Genomic DNA, 21292 nt, shown 5'->3' on the forward strand with positions numbered 1-21292 from the left:
GTCAATCTTGACAAATCTTAGAGTCAAGTGGGAAAAAGTATTTTTTGCATAGTAAAATTTTTATAAAGTTATGTATTTCAGGAGGATACTCTGTATAATGTGTTCTTTTGTAAGCTAACCTTTGGGAGAAAATTATACAGCAATTTTCATGGTAGAATTATATATGATGAGGTAAATTAGCATCAGTTCAAATGTTTTAATCGTATTTATATGTGTAAGCAAACCATGGTGTATTACCATATACCATTTTAAATGACAAGTGGCATGTAATACATGGGAATTTTACATGAAATAAATGAAATAAAATAATTCAAACCCATGATAATATTACCAAATCATGTAGAAATATATAAATGTTATTGACCTATATAAGAAATGGATTTTTTTAATGTTTCAGCACAATTAATGTTATTTTACTATATATTCAGAATTTGATACCATTAGTCCCTTGTTCTGAGGTTCCGTAATAAAACCGATGAGGTTTTTTTATTGGTGTAGTAACATGTACACAAATGCAAATTTCCCTTTATATCCCTTTTGAAATATACATTCAGTGGTAATTAATTCACAAAGTGGGCCTCCAGCACCATAATCCATTTGCCAAAACATTTTCATCACCACAAACCAAAACTTTGTACCAGTTAAACATTAACTCCCCATTCGTGTCCCCTACCTAGCCCCTGGCAACCTCTATTCTAATAACTGACTTCATGAATTTGACTATTCTGCTTACTTATATAAATGAGATCACATCATATGTCTCTTTCTGTGTCTGTCTTATTTCACTCAATATGACACCTTCAAAGCTCATCCATATTGTCACATTTATCAGAACTCCATTACTTTATATGGCTGGATAATATTCCATTGTATGTATATACTGCATTTGTTTATCCTATCGTCTGTTCTTTGACTTTTGGGTTGCTTTCATTTTTAGGCAGTTGTGAATAGTGTCACTATGAATATCAGAATGGGATTATCTGAGTCTCCACTTCCAATTCTTTTGGGTATATAGTGAGAAGTGGGATGGGTGGGTCATATGGGAAGTCTATATTTAACTTTCTGAGGAATTTAGTTTCTGTTTTCCACAGTGGTGGTATCACTTTGCATTCCTACCAACAATGTACCAGTTTTCCTATTCTCCACATCCTCTCAAACACTTGTTATTTTCTGGATTTTTTCTTTTAATAGTCGCCATTCTAGTGGGTTTGAGATGGTATCTCATTGTGATTTTGATTTGCATGTCCCTGAAAGCTGACGTTGAACATCTTTTAAAGTATTTATCAACCATTTTTGTATCTTCTGAGGAGAAATGTTATTCAAGTCCTTTGCACGTTTTTATGATTCCATTGTTTGTCTTTCTGTTGTTGAGTTGTAGGAGCTCCTTGTAAATTCTTGATATAAAACTTTTATTAGATATATGGTGTGGCAGGTTGAAATTATTTTATGAACCCCAAAAAGAGAATGATTATGTTTGTGAAATAATCCATTCCTGTTCATGTGAGACCCTTTCAACTCAACTCCATCAATGAGGTATGACTTAGGTTGAGTCTCTGCCATTTTGCTATGTCTGATAAAAAAAAACACAGCCATTTTTTAAACAAATCAATTTTATTGATACATATTAATAAACATGCAAATCATCCAAAGTGTACAATCAATGGTATCTGCTATAATCACATAGTTGTGCATTCATCACTTCAGTATTATTAGAGCATTTTCATTATTTCAACACTAATAAACCAAAAACAAAGACAAACAAATGAACAAGAAAATTCCTCACCTCTCACTCTCTTTATGCTTCCCCCACTGTACATAGCTGCTGTTTCTGGCTATTCTATCCAAAGTTTATAATCGATGGCTTTTAGTAACAGCAATGTTGTATATTCATCATCTCAAAAATTTTAGAACAATTTCATTACTCCAAAAATAAAGACTCCACACGCCTTAGCATTCCTTCCTCAGACCTATATAACCACTAACCTACTTTCATCTTTATAAATTTATATTTACATTTTATATAAATGCAATTATACAATATGTAGTACGCTGCATCCTATCTCCTTCATTTAGTATATAATGATTTGAATTTTTTTTGTTTGATATGAACTTTTCATACTATTAATTTAAATTTGTTCAGCTTCAAAGAAAAATGGTCTTTTATATGCAATTTTACCCATATTCATTTTTCACATAATATGTTTAGTTCATAACAGGGCATAATAGGGCAAATCATACAATATTTGTCCTTTTGTGTCTGACTTGCTTCACTCGACATAATGTCCTCCAGGTTCATCCACGTTATGTTTCACGACTTCATTTCTTTTTACTGCTGCTTAATATTCCTTTGTATGTATACTCCACAATTTGTTTATCCATTCATCAGTTGATGAACACCTGGGTTGTTTCCAACTTTTGGCTATTGTGAATAATGCTGCTATGAACATCAGTGGGTGAATATCTGTTCATGTAACTGCTCTCAGTTTTGGGTATACCTAGCAATGGTATTTCCAGGTCCATAGGAAGTCTATATTCAGCTTCCTTAGAAACTGCCAAACAAGTCTTCCATAGTGGCTGTACCATGCTACGTTCCCACCAATAGTGAATAAGTATTCCTGTCTCTCCACATCTTCTCCAACATTTACAGTTTTCCAACTTTTTAATAGCAGCCAGTCTAAGAGGTGTGAAATGATAGCTTGTTGTAGTTTTGATTTGCATTTCCCTAATTGCTAATGATGTTGAACATTTTTTCATGTGTTTCTTTTCCATATGAAATTTTTGGGGACAGTTGTCTTTTGCCCACTTTTTAATAGGATACTTGTCTTTTTATTGTTGAGTTGTATGATCTCTTTATATATCATGGATATTAACCCTTATCAGATATGTGATTGCCAAATATTTTCTCCCATTGAGTCAGCTGCCTCGAGGTACAAAAGTGCTAAAGTTTGATGAGGTCCCATTTATTTATTTTTCCTTTTGTTGCTCATGCTTAGGTATAAGGTTTAAGAAACTACCACCAACCACAAAAATTTGTTGTTTTCCTACATTTTCTAAAGGATTTTTACGGTTGCTGTTTTTATATTAATATTTAAGTCCTTAATCCACTTAGAGTTAGTTTTTATATAAGGTGTGAGATAGGGGTCTTTTTTCTTTCTTTTGGATATGGATATATGGTTCTCCTAGCACCATTTGTAGAATAGACTGTTCTGGCCCAGCTTTGTGGGTTTATCAGCCTTGTCAAAATTTGCTTGACTGTAGATGTGAGGGTCAATTTCTGAGTTTTCAGTTTGGTTCCGTTGGTCATTCTGTCTGTCCTTATGTCAGTACTGTGCTGTTGTTATCACTGCAGCTAAGTAATATGCTTTAAAGTCAGGAAGTGAGAGTCCTTCAACTTCATTTTTTTTTAAGACATTTTTGGCTATTCAGGGCCACTCACCCTACTGTAGCAGTTTGATATAGATATAAGTTCCAAAAATAGATATTGGATTATGTTTGGAATCTGATGTGTACCTGGGCATGATTGAGTTATGATTAGGGCTTTGATTGGGCCAAGTCATTAGGGCATTGTGTCTCTACCCCTTGGTGGGTGGGGCTCACAGGTAAAAGGCATAGCAAAGGACAGAGAGGAGGGTTTTTGATGTTAGAGTTTTGATATTGAAGTTTGATGCTGAAGCCTTAAGCTGGAGCCCCAGGAAGTAAGCTCACAGAGGAAACAGACACCAGCCCCAGGAAGAAAGGAACCATGAGCCCAAGGAGAAGCAAGCCCTGGAAAGAAAGGAAACTTGAACCCAGAGAGAAGCAAGACCCTAAAAGAGAGGAACCCAGGAAGCCTGTACCCTCACAGCTGTCAGCAGCCATCTTGATCTAACATGTGAAAATAGACTTTGGTGAGGGAAGTAATTTATTCTTTATGGTCTGGTATCTGTAAGCACCTACCCCAAATAAATACCCTTTATAAAAACCAACTGATTTCTGGTATTTTGCATCAGCACTCCTTTGGCTGACTAATACACCTACCAAATAAATTTGATTATTGGTTTTTTGATTTCTGGGAAGCTGCCATTTTTGACCCTGCCACATGATAAAATACTAGAGGATTGCTTAAGCACAAAGCCCCCAAGAGGCTGGGCACATGGAACTCAAGAGGAGAGACACCTCCAAGAGGCTCAAGGAACTGAGGCCCAGGAGAAAAGAGCCATGTGCCCAATAGCTTGCAGCTAAATTTGGGAATAGTGTAGAGCCACCAAGACTGATAAAGGAGGCCTTGAAAGAGACAAGCCCTATGTGTTGTTGCCCTCAGCTGAGCTCAAACCTTGGCAGAGATTGGTGGCCATCTTCCTCAAAATGTGGCAGCTGACTTTGGTGAGAAAGCACCTCTTATGGTGTCTCAATCTGGACTTTTCACAGCCTTGGAACTGTAAGCTTTTACCCCAAATAAATCTCCTTTGTAAAAGCCAACCCATTTCTGGTCCTTTACATTGGCAGCCCTTTAGCAAACTAAGACATATGGTTTCCAGATATTTTCTCCCATTCTGTAGGTTGAATTTTCACTTTCATGATGAAGTTCTTTGATGTACAAATTTTAAAAATTTTGATGAAGTCCCATTTATCTACCTTTTTCCCCTTATCGGTTATGCTTTTGGTGTAAAGTCTACAAAACCATTGCCTAACATGAGGTATTGAAATTGCTTCCCTATGTTTTCTTATAGAGGTTTTATAGTTTTAGTTTTTATATTTAGGTCATTGTTCCATTTTGAGTTAATTTTTGAATATGGTTTGAGGGAGGCATTCACCTTCATTCTCTTGCATATGGCTATCCAGTTCTCCCAGCACTGTTTGTTGAAGAGACTATTCTTTCCCCACTGAGAGGACTTGACACCCTTGTCAAAGGTCAATTGGTATAGGTGGGAAGTTTATTTCTGAACCCCCAATTCAATTCTACTGGTCTATCTGTCTTTCCTTGTGCTACTAGCATGATATTTTGATTACTGTTGCTTCATAATAAGTTTTTAAATCAGGACATTTGACTCCTCCAACTTTGCTTTTTTTTCAAGATAGTTTTAGTTATTCATGTTTCTTATCCTTCCATATGAATATAACGTTTCCCTTTCTGTGAAGAACTCTGTTGGAATTTTTATTGGAATTCCATTGAGTCTTTGGGTAGAATTGGGGTAGAATTGACATCTTAACAATGTTTAGTCTCCTAATCCATATCCTTCCATATGTTTAGATCTTCTTTAATTTCTTTCATGAGTGTTTTATAGATTTTCATATATAAGTCCTTTACATTCTTTGTTAAATTTATAACTCTAGGAATAATAATCAATTATTTTAGCCATTATTGTAAATGTTATTTTTTTCTTCATTTCCTTTTCAGATTGTTCAGTACTAGTGTATAGAAACATGACTTATTTTGGGGTGTTGATCTTGTATCCCACCAATTGACTGAATTTCCTTATTAGCTCTAGTAGCTTTGTTATGGATTTTTCAGTGTTCTCTATGTATAGGGTCATTTAATCTGCAAATAGGGAGAGTTTTACTTCTTTCTTTCCTATTTGGACACCTTTTATTTCTTGCCTAATTGCTCTCTTGCTGCAATGATGAATAACAGCAGTAACAATGGGCACCCTCATACTCTTTCTGATTTTTTTTTTAAAGATTTATTATTTATTTGTTTCTCTCCCCTTCCCCACCCCTACCCCGGTTGTCTGTTCTCTGTGTCCATTTGTTGCGTCTTCTTTGTCTGCTTCTGTTGTTGTCAGCAGCAGGGGAATCTGTGTTTCTTTTGGTTGCGTCATCTTCTTGTGTCAGCTCTCCGTGTGTGTGGCACCATTCCTGGGCAGGCTGCACTTTCTTTCGCGGTGGGCAACTCTCCTTACGGGGCTCACTCATTGCGCGTGGAGCTCCCCTATGCAGGGGACACTCCTGCATGGCAAGGCACTCCTTGCGTGCATCAGCACTGTGCATGGGCCAACTCCACACAGGTCAAGGAGGCCTGGGGTTTGAACCGTGGACCTCCCATGTGGTAGATGGACGCCCTAACCACTGGGCCAAGTCTGCCGCCCTCTTTCTGATTTTAAGGGGAAAGCTTTCAGTCTTTCACGTTTGAATATGATGCTAGTGGTAGGTTTTTCATATATGCCCTTTATCATGTTAAAGATGTTTTCTTCTATTCCTAGTTTTGTGAGATCTGGGTTTTTTTTGAATCAAGAAAGTTTGCTGAATTTTTCACACCCTTTCTCTGCCATCAGTTGAGATGGTCATGTCTTTTTTTCTTTCATACTATTAATGTGGTGTGTTACATTAATTCATTTTCTTATGTTGAACTACCTTTGCATGCTTGGGACAAATTGCACTTTATCATGGGGTATAATTTTTTAATGTGCTGTTGAATTCAGTTTGCTAGTATTTTAGTGAGGATTTTTTGCACCTATAGGGGAATTGGTCTGTAAATTTTTTTTTCTAGCAGTATCTTTATCTGGCTTTGGTGTTAGGGCGGTGTTGGCTACATAGAATGAGTTTGGAAATGTTCCCTTCAATTTTTTTGGAAGTGTTTGAGCAATATTGGTGTTAATTTTCTTGGAATGATTGGTAAAAATCCCCTGTGAAACCATCAGGTGTTGGACTTTTCTTTGTTGGGATGTTTTTTATTCAATCTCTTTACTTGTTTTTAAAACATTTTGATACCCAGACCTCACACTAGACCAATTACATCAGAATCTCTGTATTAGTTAGCCAAAGGAGTGCTGATGCAAAGTATCAGAAATCTACTGGCTTTTATAAAGTTTATTTTATTTGGGATAAAAACATACAGTTACAAGGCCCTAAAGATTCCAAATCAAGGTTACTTCCTCACCAAAGTCTTTTGCCACATGTTGAAGCAAGATGGCAGGCGGCCTCTGCCTGGTCTCTCCTTCCTTCTTCCTCTTAAGTCTCTGTGGCACAGTTCCTTCCAATCTCAGCTCTAGGCTGGTATAGGGCTTGTCTTTCTTGGCTTCTCAGCTGTTCTGGTCTCTTCACAAGGTCAACTGTAAACTATCAGGTGAATGGCTCATCTCTCCCTGGAGCTCCAGGATCAAAACTGACAAAGTTTTCTCTTCTTCTTCTGTATCTTCTTCTGTGTGTCTTCTTGAGTGAGTATCTGTTTCTGTCAGCCCACCAAGGGGGCGGGCACTCAACCCTGAGTCATACCCTACTGAGACTTGGTTGAATTAAAGGCCTAATCTTGATTTAGTCAAGTAAACATAAAACTTTTGAATTTAATTCAGTCAAAGAGTATCACACTCAGAGGAACAGACTAGAACAAGCATAATCACTATCTTTTTTTTGGAATTCATAAATAGTATCAAACCGCTACAATCTCTAAAGGTGGGACCATGACATGGGTATTTTTAAGTGCTAACTGTGTAATATTTAGGATTCTCATGAGAAACAGAACTGGTAGTACATATATAAACATTAAGAAATTTATTATCCAAATTGGTTCACATGACCATGGGGATTAGCAAATTCAAATTCCGCAGGGCAGTGTACAAGTTAGGAAGTCCGATGATGGTTTTAATGAATTCCCCAGGAGAAGCTGGCTGATTGAATTAGAGATGGAGTTTTATCTTTCTGACTGCTGAAATCATCAGTTCTCCCTTTAAGACTTCAACTAATTGAATGAGACTTCTTTCATTGCTGAAGGCATCTCCTTTGTTGATTATAGAGGTAATCAGCCATGATGCAATCAACAGACTAATGATTTAAGTCCACAAAATACCCTCACAGTAACATTCAGGACAGTGCTTTCTTGACCAAACAACTGGACACCATAAAATCCAACCAAGTTGATACATGAACTTAACCATCACACTCTTCAGGCACTTTTTTTAATGTGCTGCCAGGTTTGAGAACTATTTGTTACATGATGCCCTAACAATCAGTAAATTCAATTTATTCTGAAAGTGAAAAAAAATAAGCCAAACCAATTACTTAGTATTTTGTAGCATTCTATAAATTATTGATTTTTTAAAACTTTTGATGTATTTGCTTTGTTACCATATGAATATAGCCTATTACATCTCACCCTCCCAGAAGTATATTGTATTGTAAATCAAGAAGAGGAATGCTTCACTATCCAAATTGATTAAAAGATTTCAGGTTTATTTCAACTTTATTTTCTTTCCCCAACCTTATCTTCCATCCTGATGATCTAAATGCTGGATCTCATACTGTGCACATTCAAACCACTACCCCTTTGAATTGCCCATCCTCTTCTCCAAGCACTCATTTTGCAGTTTTTACCACAAGTATTCCCTTATCATCCTACCTTAACTTGATTGAATTCCCAACTTGTTTATTATTCCTGTCATGCACTCTTACTTCATGGTCTTACATTATTAGCTCCACTCTTTAGTGGAATAAGCATACTCATTGCTTAATTTTCACATCTAATATGAAACACGAGCAAACTATACAAGCATTTATGCTTAAATAAGGAATAATAATAAGAAAAAATTTTAGCTTTTATGTATGCAGGGCACTTAAAACAAGGAAAGGACTCTAACTTTTAGATTTTTAAAATTATTTTTGAGAGCCTATTATGGCCTGCAAGTGCATAGTTTGGTTCACATAACTACCTCCTATTTATTTCACACAAAACTGGAAGATAGAGGCTACTATCTCTGCTTTAACTGATGTGCTTTACCATTCCAATGAAATTATACTACCATTCTGTATTAGTCAGCCAAAGGGGTGCTGATGCAAAATACCAGAAATCAGTTGGTTTTTATAAAGGGTATTTATTTGGGGGTAGAAGCTTACAGTTATCAGACCATAAAGCGTAAGTTACTTCCCTCACCAAAGCCTGCCGCAATGCATTAGAGCAAGATAACTGATGACATCTGTCAGCATTCAGGTTTCTTAGGTTCTTCTTTTCCCAGGGTTCATTTCTCTCTGGGCTCATCACCTCTGTTTTCTCCATAAAGCCAAATGTAGACTATAAACTCTCTAGGCTTTACCTCTCTCCACAAGGCCAGCTGTAGACTATCAGGCAAGAGGCTCTGTCTCTCTCCCCAGGATTTGATTCTCTCCAGACTCAGCTGCTCTGCTCTTCTGTATGCTTACTTCCAGGGCTCCAGCTCAAAACTCCCAACTCTGTCTTTTGCCACGTCTTTTATTTGGTGGGTGGGGACCTAATACCCTACTGACGTGGCCCAATCAAAGCCCTAATCACAATTTAATTAAGTAGAAGTGAAACTTCAGACAGATTAGTTTACAAACATAATCCAATATCTATTTTTGGAATTCATAAACAATATCAAACTGCTACACACTCACTAAAATATTATATTAAAACATATCTTCATACATTAGCCCACTTAATCCTTAAAATGACCCCATAAAATACATGTGGAAGTCATTTTCCCCACTTTATAGATGAAGAAAGTGAGTCACAGAAAAGTAAGGTGACTAGCTATTAAGTACCAACACTTTGATATTTTTCCCAAGTTTATCAAACTTAAAATACAGAGGAAGTTTGGTTTGCTTTGCCTACTCGTGTATTTGTGTGTGTGTATTTTTCTAATATATTAAAGTACATTTGGTAAATTGGAACACTTTAAGAGTACGAACACACTAAAACATACAAGCAGGCTCATTCTTAAAATTGATGTCTACTATTATCTTTGGGCACAACCCAAGGATCTTCTTTTTCTTCACACTAATTTGATTATTTTGCCAGAAAATTACTGAAGTTTAATGGGTGGGCATTGGGGGAATTTGTGGTTACTTTTTTTTTTTTTTTTAATTTCTATTATACAAGTAATACCTGGACAACTTTTACTTGTTAAAAAAAAAAAAATAGCACATTATAGATAGGACCCAAATCATGTTTTTCCAATGTTCCCTTGATATACACTCTACTCTACTCAGTCTAAATACCTTCTTCCCACAACACAGGCAATCTTTTATGTCAATGTGTATCTGTTAAGACATTTTCCAATATATTTAAAAACATATATACAGTCTATTAAAATAATCCTTGATGGTGGCAAGGTCATTTATCATCTAAAACACATTACTATTGGTAATTAAGAATTTTATTTGTATATCTGAAAAAAAAATCTGGGAAAGATAGCTAGTTCAAAGTTTGATAGAAACAAGTTTCAAAATCAGATCTCTTCACTGTGGAATGCTACCCTAAAGACAGAAAGATAAAATTTGCCAGCATAAATATTAAAGTCTTGCATAAAGTACAAGTAACAAATGGAGAATTCCGGTTTGACATTAGTTTATATGAAAAAGACGTAGAGGTCTAGCTATTATAGACTAAAAATTTAATAAAAATTTTACCAGTTTGAAAAGTCAGTAGTTTTTATCTCTAAAATAATATTCCTTTGAAATAATACAAATTACTCCAAAACATATAATTATACAAGGAAAATATTAAATTTGTATTTTAGTTTCCTTGGCTGCTCAAATAACATGCAGTGGGTCACCTTTAACAATGGGAATTTATTAGCCCACAGTTTTGAGGGTTAAAGAAAGTCCAAATCAAGGCATCATTGAAACAATACTTTCTTCCTTAAGACTGGCCTTCTGGGACTGACTGCTGGCAATCCTTGGTCCTTAGCACCTATGTCACATGGCAATACACATGGCAGCCTCTCTTGGCCTCTCCATTTAATTTCAGTTTCTGGCTGCTCCCTGAGGTTTTCTGTTTCTGAATCTGAATCTCTTTCCACTTATGAAAGATTGTACTAATAGTAATCCTGATTGTAGGCGGAACTAACCTCATCAAAAGATCCTGCTTACAATGTATTTACACCCATAGGAATCTATTAAGTTTAAGAACATGTTTTTTCTGGAGGTATAAACCACCTCATACCCCAACAAGACATAATCTTAATCTACATTCCTGTAAGTGTGAATTTATTTGTAAATTACTGAAGTCCTTTAAAAGCAGAATGAAATTCAGACTAAGAGAAAGAGAGCGAAGCCACTGATGGAGAAGTCGGAAGCTGAATATCAGTGGAACTGGAAAGAGAAGGAAGAGGTCAGGAAAGACTACCATATGCATTGCCATGTGACAGAGGAACCCAGGACCGAGGATCACCAGAAGCCAGCCCCAAAACACCACCATTTTCAGGGACTTCATTGCCCCGATGATGCCTTGATTTGGAGTTTTCCCTAATCTCAAAACTATGAGTCATTAAATTCCCATTATGTAAACCAGCCCATTGCATGGCAACTGCTTGAGCAACCAAGGAAACCGAAACAAGGTACATAATTCAGACAGTCCTATGATGAGACCCTGTATTCCCTCTGAATTTTGATGTCTACTTAAGTAAAGACCTTGATCTGTGGAATTAACCCCTCTTGATGCAAAGCTAATTGTCTGGTATGAGAACTTATATTGTAGTGAAGAATATTCACCACCAACATTATTTGCAGGGAGAGCTGGGATTGGGGCAGGGGAATTCAAGGACATTCTCTGCATGAAATTCATGCTTTCTCATGCTAAATCTTGATGTCGCTGCCAGAGGATGATTATTCCTTTGATATTTACCAAGAGACTTAGATTTTTAGTTAGAAAATATCTCCGAATATGAAAACTTAGAAGTTCTTCCTTTACTTGTTTCCTGAAAATCCCACCCTTCTTTAGGTTTGTGGATATCTTCTTTTTGTGATTTTAAGTACATGAGTACTGATTACATAGAACACGGCAGTATATGTTCTGAGAAACAAATTCGTTTTGTTTATTAACGTAATCTCCAGTATAAATATGTTAAGTAGTTCAGAAGATGGCCCCTGAGTGAACATGAAGAGGCTGAAATAGTGAAGGAAAATAATTGGTTATATTAGGAACACCAAAACTGCTTTTATTTTATCTGTTTCTTCCCCTATGTCGATCCACCATGGCATATCACAAGGAGATTCAAGGTCTCAAGTCTATTACTGGTTTATTCAGCAGGATCAGACCAATCATAGGTGTTTATCTACTAGTGTGTGCTGCTCCAGATACAGTAGCTTGTTGTAATTCTCCTCTCCAGTTTTCTTTCCCCCAAAACTTCAATATCTCCAATCTGTCTAATTAACCTGTAAGTGAAAAATAGAAAATTGTAAACAATTGCTGTACTCATTGTTGCTGGCTTAAAAAGCTCAATAAATTTTCTATTTACAACTTCTTGTTTACACTGTGGAGCAGAATGGATCAAACAAGCAAAGATTTGTGGCAAAAGAGTCAGTGCCTTTGTACAATATAACACATACTGCATATCAAAGAAATACCATGCCACTTCTCCAAAGCTGACATTGGAATGACATTGTAATCCTGGCCATCTGTCTTCCTCCTCTAGATGTCGATGAATGTGTGGTGGTAAATGGAGGCTGCCAGCAGCGCTGTATTAACACTCTGGGCACTTTCCACTGTGAATGTGATACAGGATACAGACTTCATGCTGATGAACGCACCTGCATAAGTGAGTAAATATTAGAATCAGCTTGAAGCCGTTTCCAGTGAAAATCGACCTGCCCATGTAGTGGCAGGAAGGAAAGATTTTCCTATTACAAAAATATCTATAGAAGCTGATAGTTTTCAAGAACAATTCTATTGTTTAGAATTTTTTTAAAAAACAGATATTTTGTTATTAAAAACTAAATTCTGAAAGGGAAAAAAAAAGATGGGGAAGGAATTACAGATATTAACTTTCACAAGCAAAACTTGAATCCCCAGAATATTTCCTTCTTCATTTCCACCATATGCAAAGTATGAATTTATGAAATTTGTGACTTGCTGCTTATAAATAACAAGGACACCACAAAGCCACAATGAAGCGAGGCTGTTGGGCCATTGCAATCACTAGCTATGACAGTAACTCACTTCAGACCTAACTCAGAACTGGACTCAGAATCAGACTCATGATTATAAGTAAAGTTTCAGCAAAACTTCAGCGAATTATAAGCCAAGAATTTTAGGGGTGCTCAAGAATAATTGAAACTACAAACAATAAATCTGAGAATTCTAGACATTTGTTGTACATCAAAATGTTCTTAGATATCATTTTGGGTATTATTTTTAATCTTCTTCATATATATCTGAATTTTATACATTTCCTAAAATGAACCTATGCTGCTTTTATAGACAGAAATAAAAACAGAATAAACTTTTAAAATAAAATTGTCTTGGTATGATTTATAAATGCTCTTTTTTATTTTAACTGAAATCATTTACATGAAAGTGTTTCTTTCATTGACGGATGATCCTCATGTGGGTTTGAGAGATGAATTGTTTTCCCTTTTCTAAAGGAAGATTAACATTACCTTCATTTAACATGGCCTTGACATAGGTAACCATGAGTATTGACCTCTTTCCAATTTTTTTTAATGGAATAAAGATGCCTTCTATTTTTACCTCCAGAGCCCTTTAAAAATATTTATTATATTAAAAGAGTAGCAGCTTGAACAATATAATTTAATTGCTGATTTGATTAATATAGGATTTGTTAACTAGTCCATTCACACAATATTAATAGTATTTTAGAGTTATCTTATAATTATAAATCTTGGAATAAAAAGAAGCCAGTTTCACCTAGTTTCATAAAATATACTCCGTTTCTTTTTCTTAACATCTGTTTTAGGAAATGAGAGAAGACAAAGGCAAAGAGGTAAAGATGTTCTAGTCACAGGGCTGATTTTTGATATGAGAATCAGAGGCTCTGTGAACAGAAAAGGACTTTTCCAAAGTCGAGTGAAGGTACAAATAGAATTCAGACCTTAGTACCCAGGAAACTCAATATTGTAGTGATTTCATCCACAGCAAGCGCATATATGCTATTTAGTTGTGGGACAGCAGTCTGTGGATATCTATTTAATCCATGTTTCCTCTTCTTTTTACAGTGTTACTGGTCTTGATAATGGGAATTCCTTTCCCGTCCCCATCCTCAACCTGTAAGGTCTTCAGATAGTAACATCCTTAAACTGGTACTATAACTTTCCTCAGTCACAAAATATTTAAAGCCAGAAAGACTATGGACACATAAAGATGAGTTATTTATCAGTGAAGGTCAAGCTGATGTGAATTTTTGTCTGATATAAAACTATTTTGCAAAGTATTGATTTATATAAATCTGTGTATCTGGTCTTTGTGATAAGGCAAAATAAGCACTAGTGATCAACTAAATTGTGTTTACAGGTATAATTAATTTCTAAACCCTGGCAGTTATTAGCTATTTCTTATTAAAATCATTAAGTTTCTCTCTTAGTCTTTGCCACATAACCCTTTAGTTTCCCAATTTTTGTTTGGTTTTGTTTTAATGACATTGGGTCAAAAGTGGAGTTGGATAACGACATTATGGTTTAACTTCTCTTCTATTTCTATCCCTTAAAAGTTGATTACTACTGTACAAATATATGGACATTGTGATAATCGCTTATTTACAGCACTATATTCTGATCTTCTTTATGTGGAATTTCAACGTAGTGTACAAATTAAATTGATTTTTAATTATGTGAGAGGTGAATCAAGCTAATGAGAAATATAGATTTCATGATGCAATATTTTAAGGCCATTAACTCCATAGATTTCATGCTACAGAAATTATTGGACCAAATGCCTGGCACTTGACCTAAGTGGAAATTTTGATGCCTTTCTCATAAGCATTAAACAGTAAAGTTTAAGTTTCAAAATATGGTCTTAAGAATCTCAATTGATAGAGCTTACAATTCTAGCAGTCTTGTTAAAATATGCACAAAAAGTATTTAAGCACTCTTTATTTAAAGATTGATAATGCAATCAAGAACTGTTTATTTGCTTATTGTTTTGAAAGGGTTTACTGTAGAGAATTGAGTTTCACGTTGGTCTGTATTTTGGTTTATACCATAGGAGGGGTCCGCTGATATTTTTAAGATAGAAAAATTTAATTAACTCACTTAACTCACTTTTTCTTTTGGTTTTTGACTGGACCAGAGACTGAAAATGGCCATTGATACTTAATGGGAGATTGCTATAGACAGATATTAATTTTGATCCTTGGTAGAATCACAGAAGTAAAGACAGAGTTATAGAATTTCATGATTTCACAAATTTGAAGTATGTTAAATTAATTGCCTTCCTTTCCTCCCCTCCTCCTTCCTTCTTTTCCTTTCTTTCCTCTATTCTGCCCATAAGTCATAGACTTAGGCTATTAGAGTTTTTGTGTTAGAGCCTCTGGTGCTTTTTTGTACTTTCTCTTAATCAAAACTACAGTAAAGTAAACTCCCTGCACCCCCAAACACCTACAGAGTTTCAGGTGACTTCATTTCAAAAAAGAGCTCCCTCTCTAAAGGCTATACTTTCATGGTGATATACGTGCAGTGGTTACTGGTCAGCCTCTGTGAAAATGAAAAAGGTCTCACACAATGGTGTAAGAAAAAGAGGTCATATTAGCTGGCTAAGGCAGCAGGAATTGTGAGTTTATTCAACCACTGGCTGACCAAAAAGGGTTGGGGGGAATGCTAATACAGCATGGTCCATAAATCAGGGTATCATGACTTTAGTGGACCTCCGTATGATACTCTGAAATTGTCTGCAAATTTGGGTATGCCTGTCATTTTGCTAGAGGGTAGAACTATAATTTTCATCAGATACTTAAAGAAGTCTATGGCACTCCAATATATACCACATATCCTTTTGTCCCTCTGATAGTACCTTATAAAAGGTGTATATATGAGAGGATCTTATAGTACTGTCATATCATGATAAAATGTGCTGTCTCGTGGTATTGTCACATAGTCTGATACAATGCTGGTCAATAACTGCTTCTCTATTCAGCCTCGTTTATAATGGGATTCCAAGCCAGTGGCCTAGGTCCCTGCCTTTGAGCAATACAGTTCCTAGCCCATTGTCATCTCTCTTGAAAAGAAGCATCAGGAAAAATCAGTCTGAGACGTCCCCATGTGTGAAGAGGATCACAGAAAGTGAAGCCAGCTGCACCTAGTTGGTGGAAGGGCAGAGACAAGTATGGAAAAGCAAACAAAAGTTGAATTTTTCCAGATTTGAAGTACCTTTGCTACTGATGTTCCCATTAACACAGATAATACCAAACAATTTATATACTTTTAAATTTCTTCTTATGTGGAGACCAATAACTTAAAGATTGTAAACTAGAGTTCAAAAATCTTCAAAAGGGCAGAAATGGTGATGTTTGTTTAGGGTGTTACTGAACAAGTAGAGGCACTACACCATGTGCACAAAGAGCAATTCTGTGACACCAAAGTTTCAGAAAGAGATAGAGCTATATTACAAGATGGCCCAATAAGGAGACAGGAGGTAAGTTTGGATCTGTCTCCCTGAGGTAGAATTGCTTAGGGACTTTATGAAATTAAACAAAGGGAGGAGGGGCTCTTTATGAAATCTAAATTGGAGCATTGTGATTGGTTGTGTATATATTCAAATTAAGGATTCAATTTGGCTTATGAAGCTTTTGAACCAACTGGGATACACATTATCTGGCTGTAAAGAAGGAGCAGGGGAAGCATCTGGTTATAGCATGGTTATAAATCACTTAGCTAATACAAAATAACTACAATAAGTAGACGAAATAAAGTAAAATAAATATAATAAGTTAAGGAAATAACATAAAGAGAAGTATGCTGGCAGTGGCCTTACAGATGTGTGATTACAGGTATGCCAATTAAATCTCATTCATTTGAACTAAGGATAGTGGCATAGTGGAATCCACCTTGGCAAGTAACCTTCAACAAGTCACTTAATCTCTTTATAGCCCAGTTTCCTCATGTGGAGAATGTAGAATTTATACAATGTGAGCTTAAAAGTGTTTCATATCTGATGTGTTAGAATTTCATGGCATTTCCAAAGTTCTAATTCATTACAAATCATCTGATAACCCATATTTTGAAAAAATCCCTTTGGAGTATAATAACTGTTTTATAGAGCTCTGATTTTTTAAGAAAAATATTTAAAGTACTCAGACTTTAGCCAAGCATAAAGACAGAGTGTGAAGATTTTCTGATCCAGTTTGATAAAAATGAGTGGGTAAAATGTTTTTGTTGGAAAAAATTCTAGCTTTGGTTCTTTTGTGAAAATGCTATTTTCCTTATGGTAGAATCATATCTAGAAGGAATCAGAGGAAAATACAGACCAATCCCCTGTCTAAGAGATAAAAAGTCTGAGAGCCAGAGACATCAAGAAACTGTCTTTTCAATAGTGGAAAGAAAAACAGTTTTTACAAAGCCTGGCTTTTCTCACTTCCAATCCAATACTTTCAAATAATTTTTGATAAGTATGCAAAATAGACAAAAAATCATAAAAACACTGCCAAATAAAATTCTTACTTTCTATTTTAATAAATAGAATAAAGGGTTAAAACAGTGTATTTTCATAACTATTGATGACAGGAGCCCACCTTATATCAATTTGCAAATACAAACTTTCCACTTCTCTCATTTACTTCCATTATATGCTCCAACAAATCCTGGCTACTATCAATTCTCCAAGTAAACTAGGCCCTTTTCTACCACCACATTCAACTTTACTCCTACCCTAGAATATCTCTCATTTCCAAGTCTCCACCTATCAAAATTCTCTTTAACAATTTCTGTGTTATACGGCCTGTTAAGTCTTCTCTGGTTACCCCAGCCAAAGACATTGTGTCTTTTCCCTGAAATATCACATAATTTTACTTAATTGCCTTAATGGCGCATCATAATATACAGTCTTATATAGTGCAATTGGGCTTGCAACCAAATAAAAAATCAAAGTCCTCTTTTTTTTTTTTTTTGAAGTTTTTTTAAATTTCTTTCCCCTTCCCTGCCTACTTCCCCCCGCCTCCCCAGTTGTCTGCTCTCTGTATCCATTTGCTGTGTGTTCTTCTGTGTCTGCTTGTATTCTTGTTGGCAGCACCAAGAATCTGAGTCTCTTGTTGCATCATCCTGCTATGTCAGCTCTCCATGTATACGGCGTCACTCCTGGGCAGGCTGCGCTTTTTGCACTGGGCAACTCTCCTTACGGTGCCCACTCCTTTTGCATGGCGCTCCCCTACGTGGGGAACACCCCTGCGTGGCAGGGCACTCCTTGAGCACATCAGCACTGCACATGGGCCAGCTCATCGCATGGGTGAGGAGGCCCTGAATTTGAACCCTGAACCTCCCATATGGTAGGTGGATGCTCTAACCATTCAGCCAAATCCGCTTCCCATCAAAGTCCTCTTAATAGTCACCTCCAAGTATAGTCTTTTCCATTCTTATCTTGATGTGCTTTGTCGCTGTTAACCTCTCATTTTTCTAGACCTTTCCATTGACTTCATGAAAGCACAATTTCTGCCATCAACTCCTACCTCTCTGTACTTTCATTCTTGTTAACAGGTTAACTTTGGAAATCTTCTCTCCTTTCCTCTCCTTTCCTCTCCTATCTTCTCCTTTTATTCCTACCTTCACTATAATATCTCCATTTTGCTTTCATATTTTTTACATGTAAGTTAATATATGTAAAATACTTAGATTATTATCTGGCACATTGTAAGTTTTGCTTAAATGTTAGCCATTATTATTATTAATGTCTTTATTATTTTGTATGAGAATATTAAAAGAGATAAAAGACTTTACCCAGATGGATTTGGTTGTTGGGGTAAACCTCAGACTTACTCCAGTATTTCTACTTTCAGACATTTGCCATTGTTCTTCATTACAAAATATATTATCCTTTGATAGCTTTTAATTTGTGATTCATTGTTAAGGTATTACTAAATATGAGTACTGAAAATTTAGATCAGACTCCTTCAATTTTTAGTGGTTATTTTATAACATCCAGGAGCTAGATACCAAAATAATTTATATTACACAAACTTTCAGCATTTTACTGTGTAATCTGCATTTTGAGTAACTTGTAAAGTTTTAGCTATAATTTTATATACCTCACAAAATCTTTCTTAGATTTCCATTTTTAATATGAACCTGTGAAACACGCTCAGCTCAAATTTCCATTCATAATCATGTCTTTCCCCTGATACATTTACTGAAATAGGCCTTCCTGGAGGAGCAAAATAATTAAATGATTAAATTTTTTTTAATGCTGCATAGTTGTCGTACCTCTCTTTCATGTCTTCACCACGTAGGTTTGTCACCATCTGCATTTACTAACAAATGATCAGATTTACTGATGTATGTACAGAGAAACCTCAGATAAACAACTTTTTAATTATTTTATTCTCTACTACAAGAATTCTTTATTTTCAATTGCATGTGGTGCTCAGAATCTGTTTTACTTCAATGACTCCTTTTGATTCTCACTAAATGAGATAAAAAGAAGAGGAAAGGTTATCAGAAGCTGTAATCCAAAGATGTTCCTGTGTGCTTAAGTGTGTGAAATGGTGGCATCAGTAGTTTAACTTTAATTACAAATAAGCATAAATTGGATGGCACAAAGAAGGTAAATGTACAGCCTAGAAGCTTGATTAAAATATTCTTAGTAGAACTTTGAACTTGAATAAATTTCCTTATATCAGATTTTCACTAGTTCCACATTTTAAATAACGTTAAGCTAAAAATAAATGATTGCAAAAACTATAAGATGTGGTGGTCTTCACACAATGGATTCTTTTGTTTTGGATCTCAGTTTTCTGCTCAGTGGTATCTAAAGTCTTATTTGATGAAAGTGCAAAGTTCTTTCCAGGGAATGCAAAGAGATCGCCCTCAAATTGGAGATGAAAGAGGTTAAAGACTTTCATTGTAACTACCTTTCAATTAGTTGCATTATTTATGAAGACAAATTAGAAACAGAATTCATTTCAGATGACAGCTGATGTCTTGAATAGGGCTATGTCAGGTTAAAAAAATTGTTTAGTTTGTCAGTTTGATGGCATCTCTCAGTCATTATTAAATTCATCACCCTCACATTATTAAGTAGTTTTGTGTGGGAGATGATAAATTTAATTCCCAAAAGTTAATTTAAGGAACACTTCCCCTCTGCTCTCCTCATCCCCAATCTGTGGCCTTAGTGAAAAGCATGAACTTCTCGTTTTCATCCAGAGTGTTGAATAGTCACTCAATTCGGTAACTTTTTTCTATCTACTTGGGTTTGTGGAATACATTTGGAAATGTACCATTTTTCTACAGTTTTTTTTTTCCTTACAGTTTGCAGACTTGGGAAGGTAAGTGACAGTTTTAGATAGAGATGGACTGAGGTCGAAATTCTGGTTGCATCACTTACATGTGGTGTGATCTTGGCCAAGTTACTTGGCCTCTCTGATTTTGTGTCTATATCATCATCTCTATCTGCCTCTCTCTCCATATCTATATCTAATAAAACCAGCACAAGAATGCACAAAAATCAATAGTATACATTGCACAACTACACCTATCTGATAAAGAGGAATGTATTTAACACACTAGAGTGGTTGCCCAGGGGAGAAGACTCTAGAGCTAAAAGTGAACAAAGCAGACAAAGAGAGGCCCTTCCAAGAACCAGGAAGTGAAAAAAATTTTCCTTGAACTGGAAAGTTCAACTCCACCTTCTCTACCCAAGGTTAAACAAAAGTAAAATAGAGCAAGATGATAACACATTATCACAGTGGACTTCACATGTGTTCGTTACCTTTTCTGTTCTGTTTTTCTCAATGAGGAAAGTATCTTCAGAATAATTTTAAGGATTTTTTGTAGTTCCATTTGTAAAATAATTTTAAAGTTAGTATTTCATAATATGTATTGTGTCAGATAATAAAACCCCCACATTCTGACACCTACATGGGTGAAATCTATGATAAGCTGGAGGTAAGTATTTGTACAAGGAAGGGATAAAATGGGGGAATAGGGTATTTCCTTTGGGTGGGGCTTTGCAGGCTTGAGGGGGCTAGGGATGGGAGGATGGGTAATATTGCCCAAGAAATTGGGGGGAGGGTGGGGCAACATACGAACATAGGAGATTGTCAGGTATTTGGTTGAGAGTATAATGCGAGAAAACTTTTTCAAAAATATAATAAGGAAGGTTACCTATTTAAGATGCTTAAAGGGGATAATCCGACGCAGGACAGGCTCCTAGGGAGTATGTGAATGCTCATTTTGCCATAGTGGGTTAATCATTGGCTAGAGACCCATATAATGAGAGTGAAGGTATACCCGCATCCTGGGGAGGACTGATGTTCTCAAATAGAGGGAATTGTATCTCTCAAGAAAAATGGTGGCTCCCAGTGCATTAGGGCAGCTGAGCATGTCAAGCCCTCAACACTGTTGCAAGTATCGCTGAACATGGCCCTTCAAGCAGTGAAGATTGACTGTCACTGTGGGCCCTGAGGGTAGAGGGAAAGAGGTATTGAAT

The 21292-nt window shown here is 35.9% G+C and overlaps 1 protein-coding gene across 1 annotated transcript in view; it reads left to right on the plus strand.

Annotated features, from left to right (window-relative positions):
• Positions 1-21292, plus strand: part of LOC101413984 (EGF-like and EMI domain-containing protein 1) — a 571143-nt gene that overhangs the window by 481188 nt on the left and 68663 nt on the right. The window contains exon 6 of the mRNA XM_071214465.1: positions 12342-12464. Coding sequence (XP_071070566.1) covers positions 12342-12464 — 123 coding nt within the window. The remainder of the gene's footprint in view (positions 1-12341; positions 12465-21292) is intronic.

Source organism: Dasypus novemcinctus, chromosome 4 (assembly GCF_030445035.2).
Source record: "Dasypus novemcinctus isolate mDasNov1 chromosome 4, mDasNov1.1.hap2, whole genome shotgun sequence".
In the NCBI taxonomy this organism is placed as follows: domain Eukaryota; kingdom Metazoa; phylum Chordata; class Mammalia; order Cingulata; family Dasypodidae; genus Dasypus; species Dasypus novemcinctus.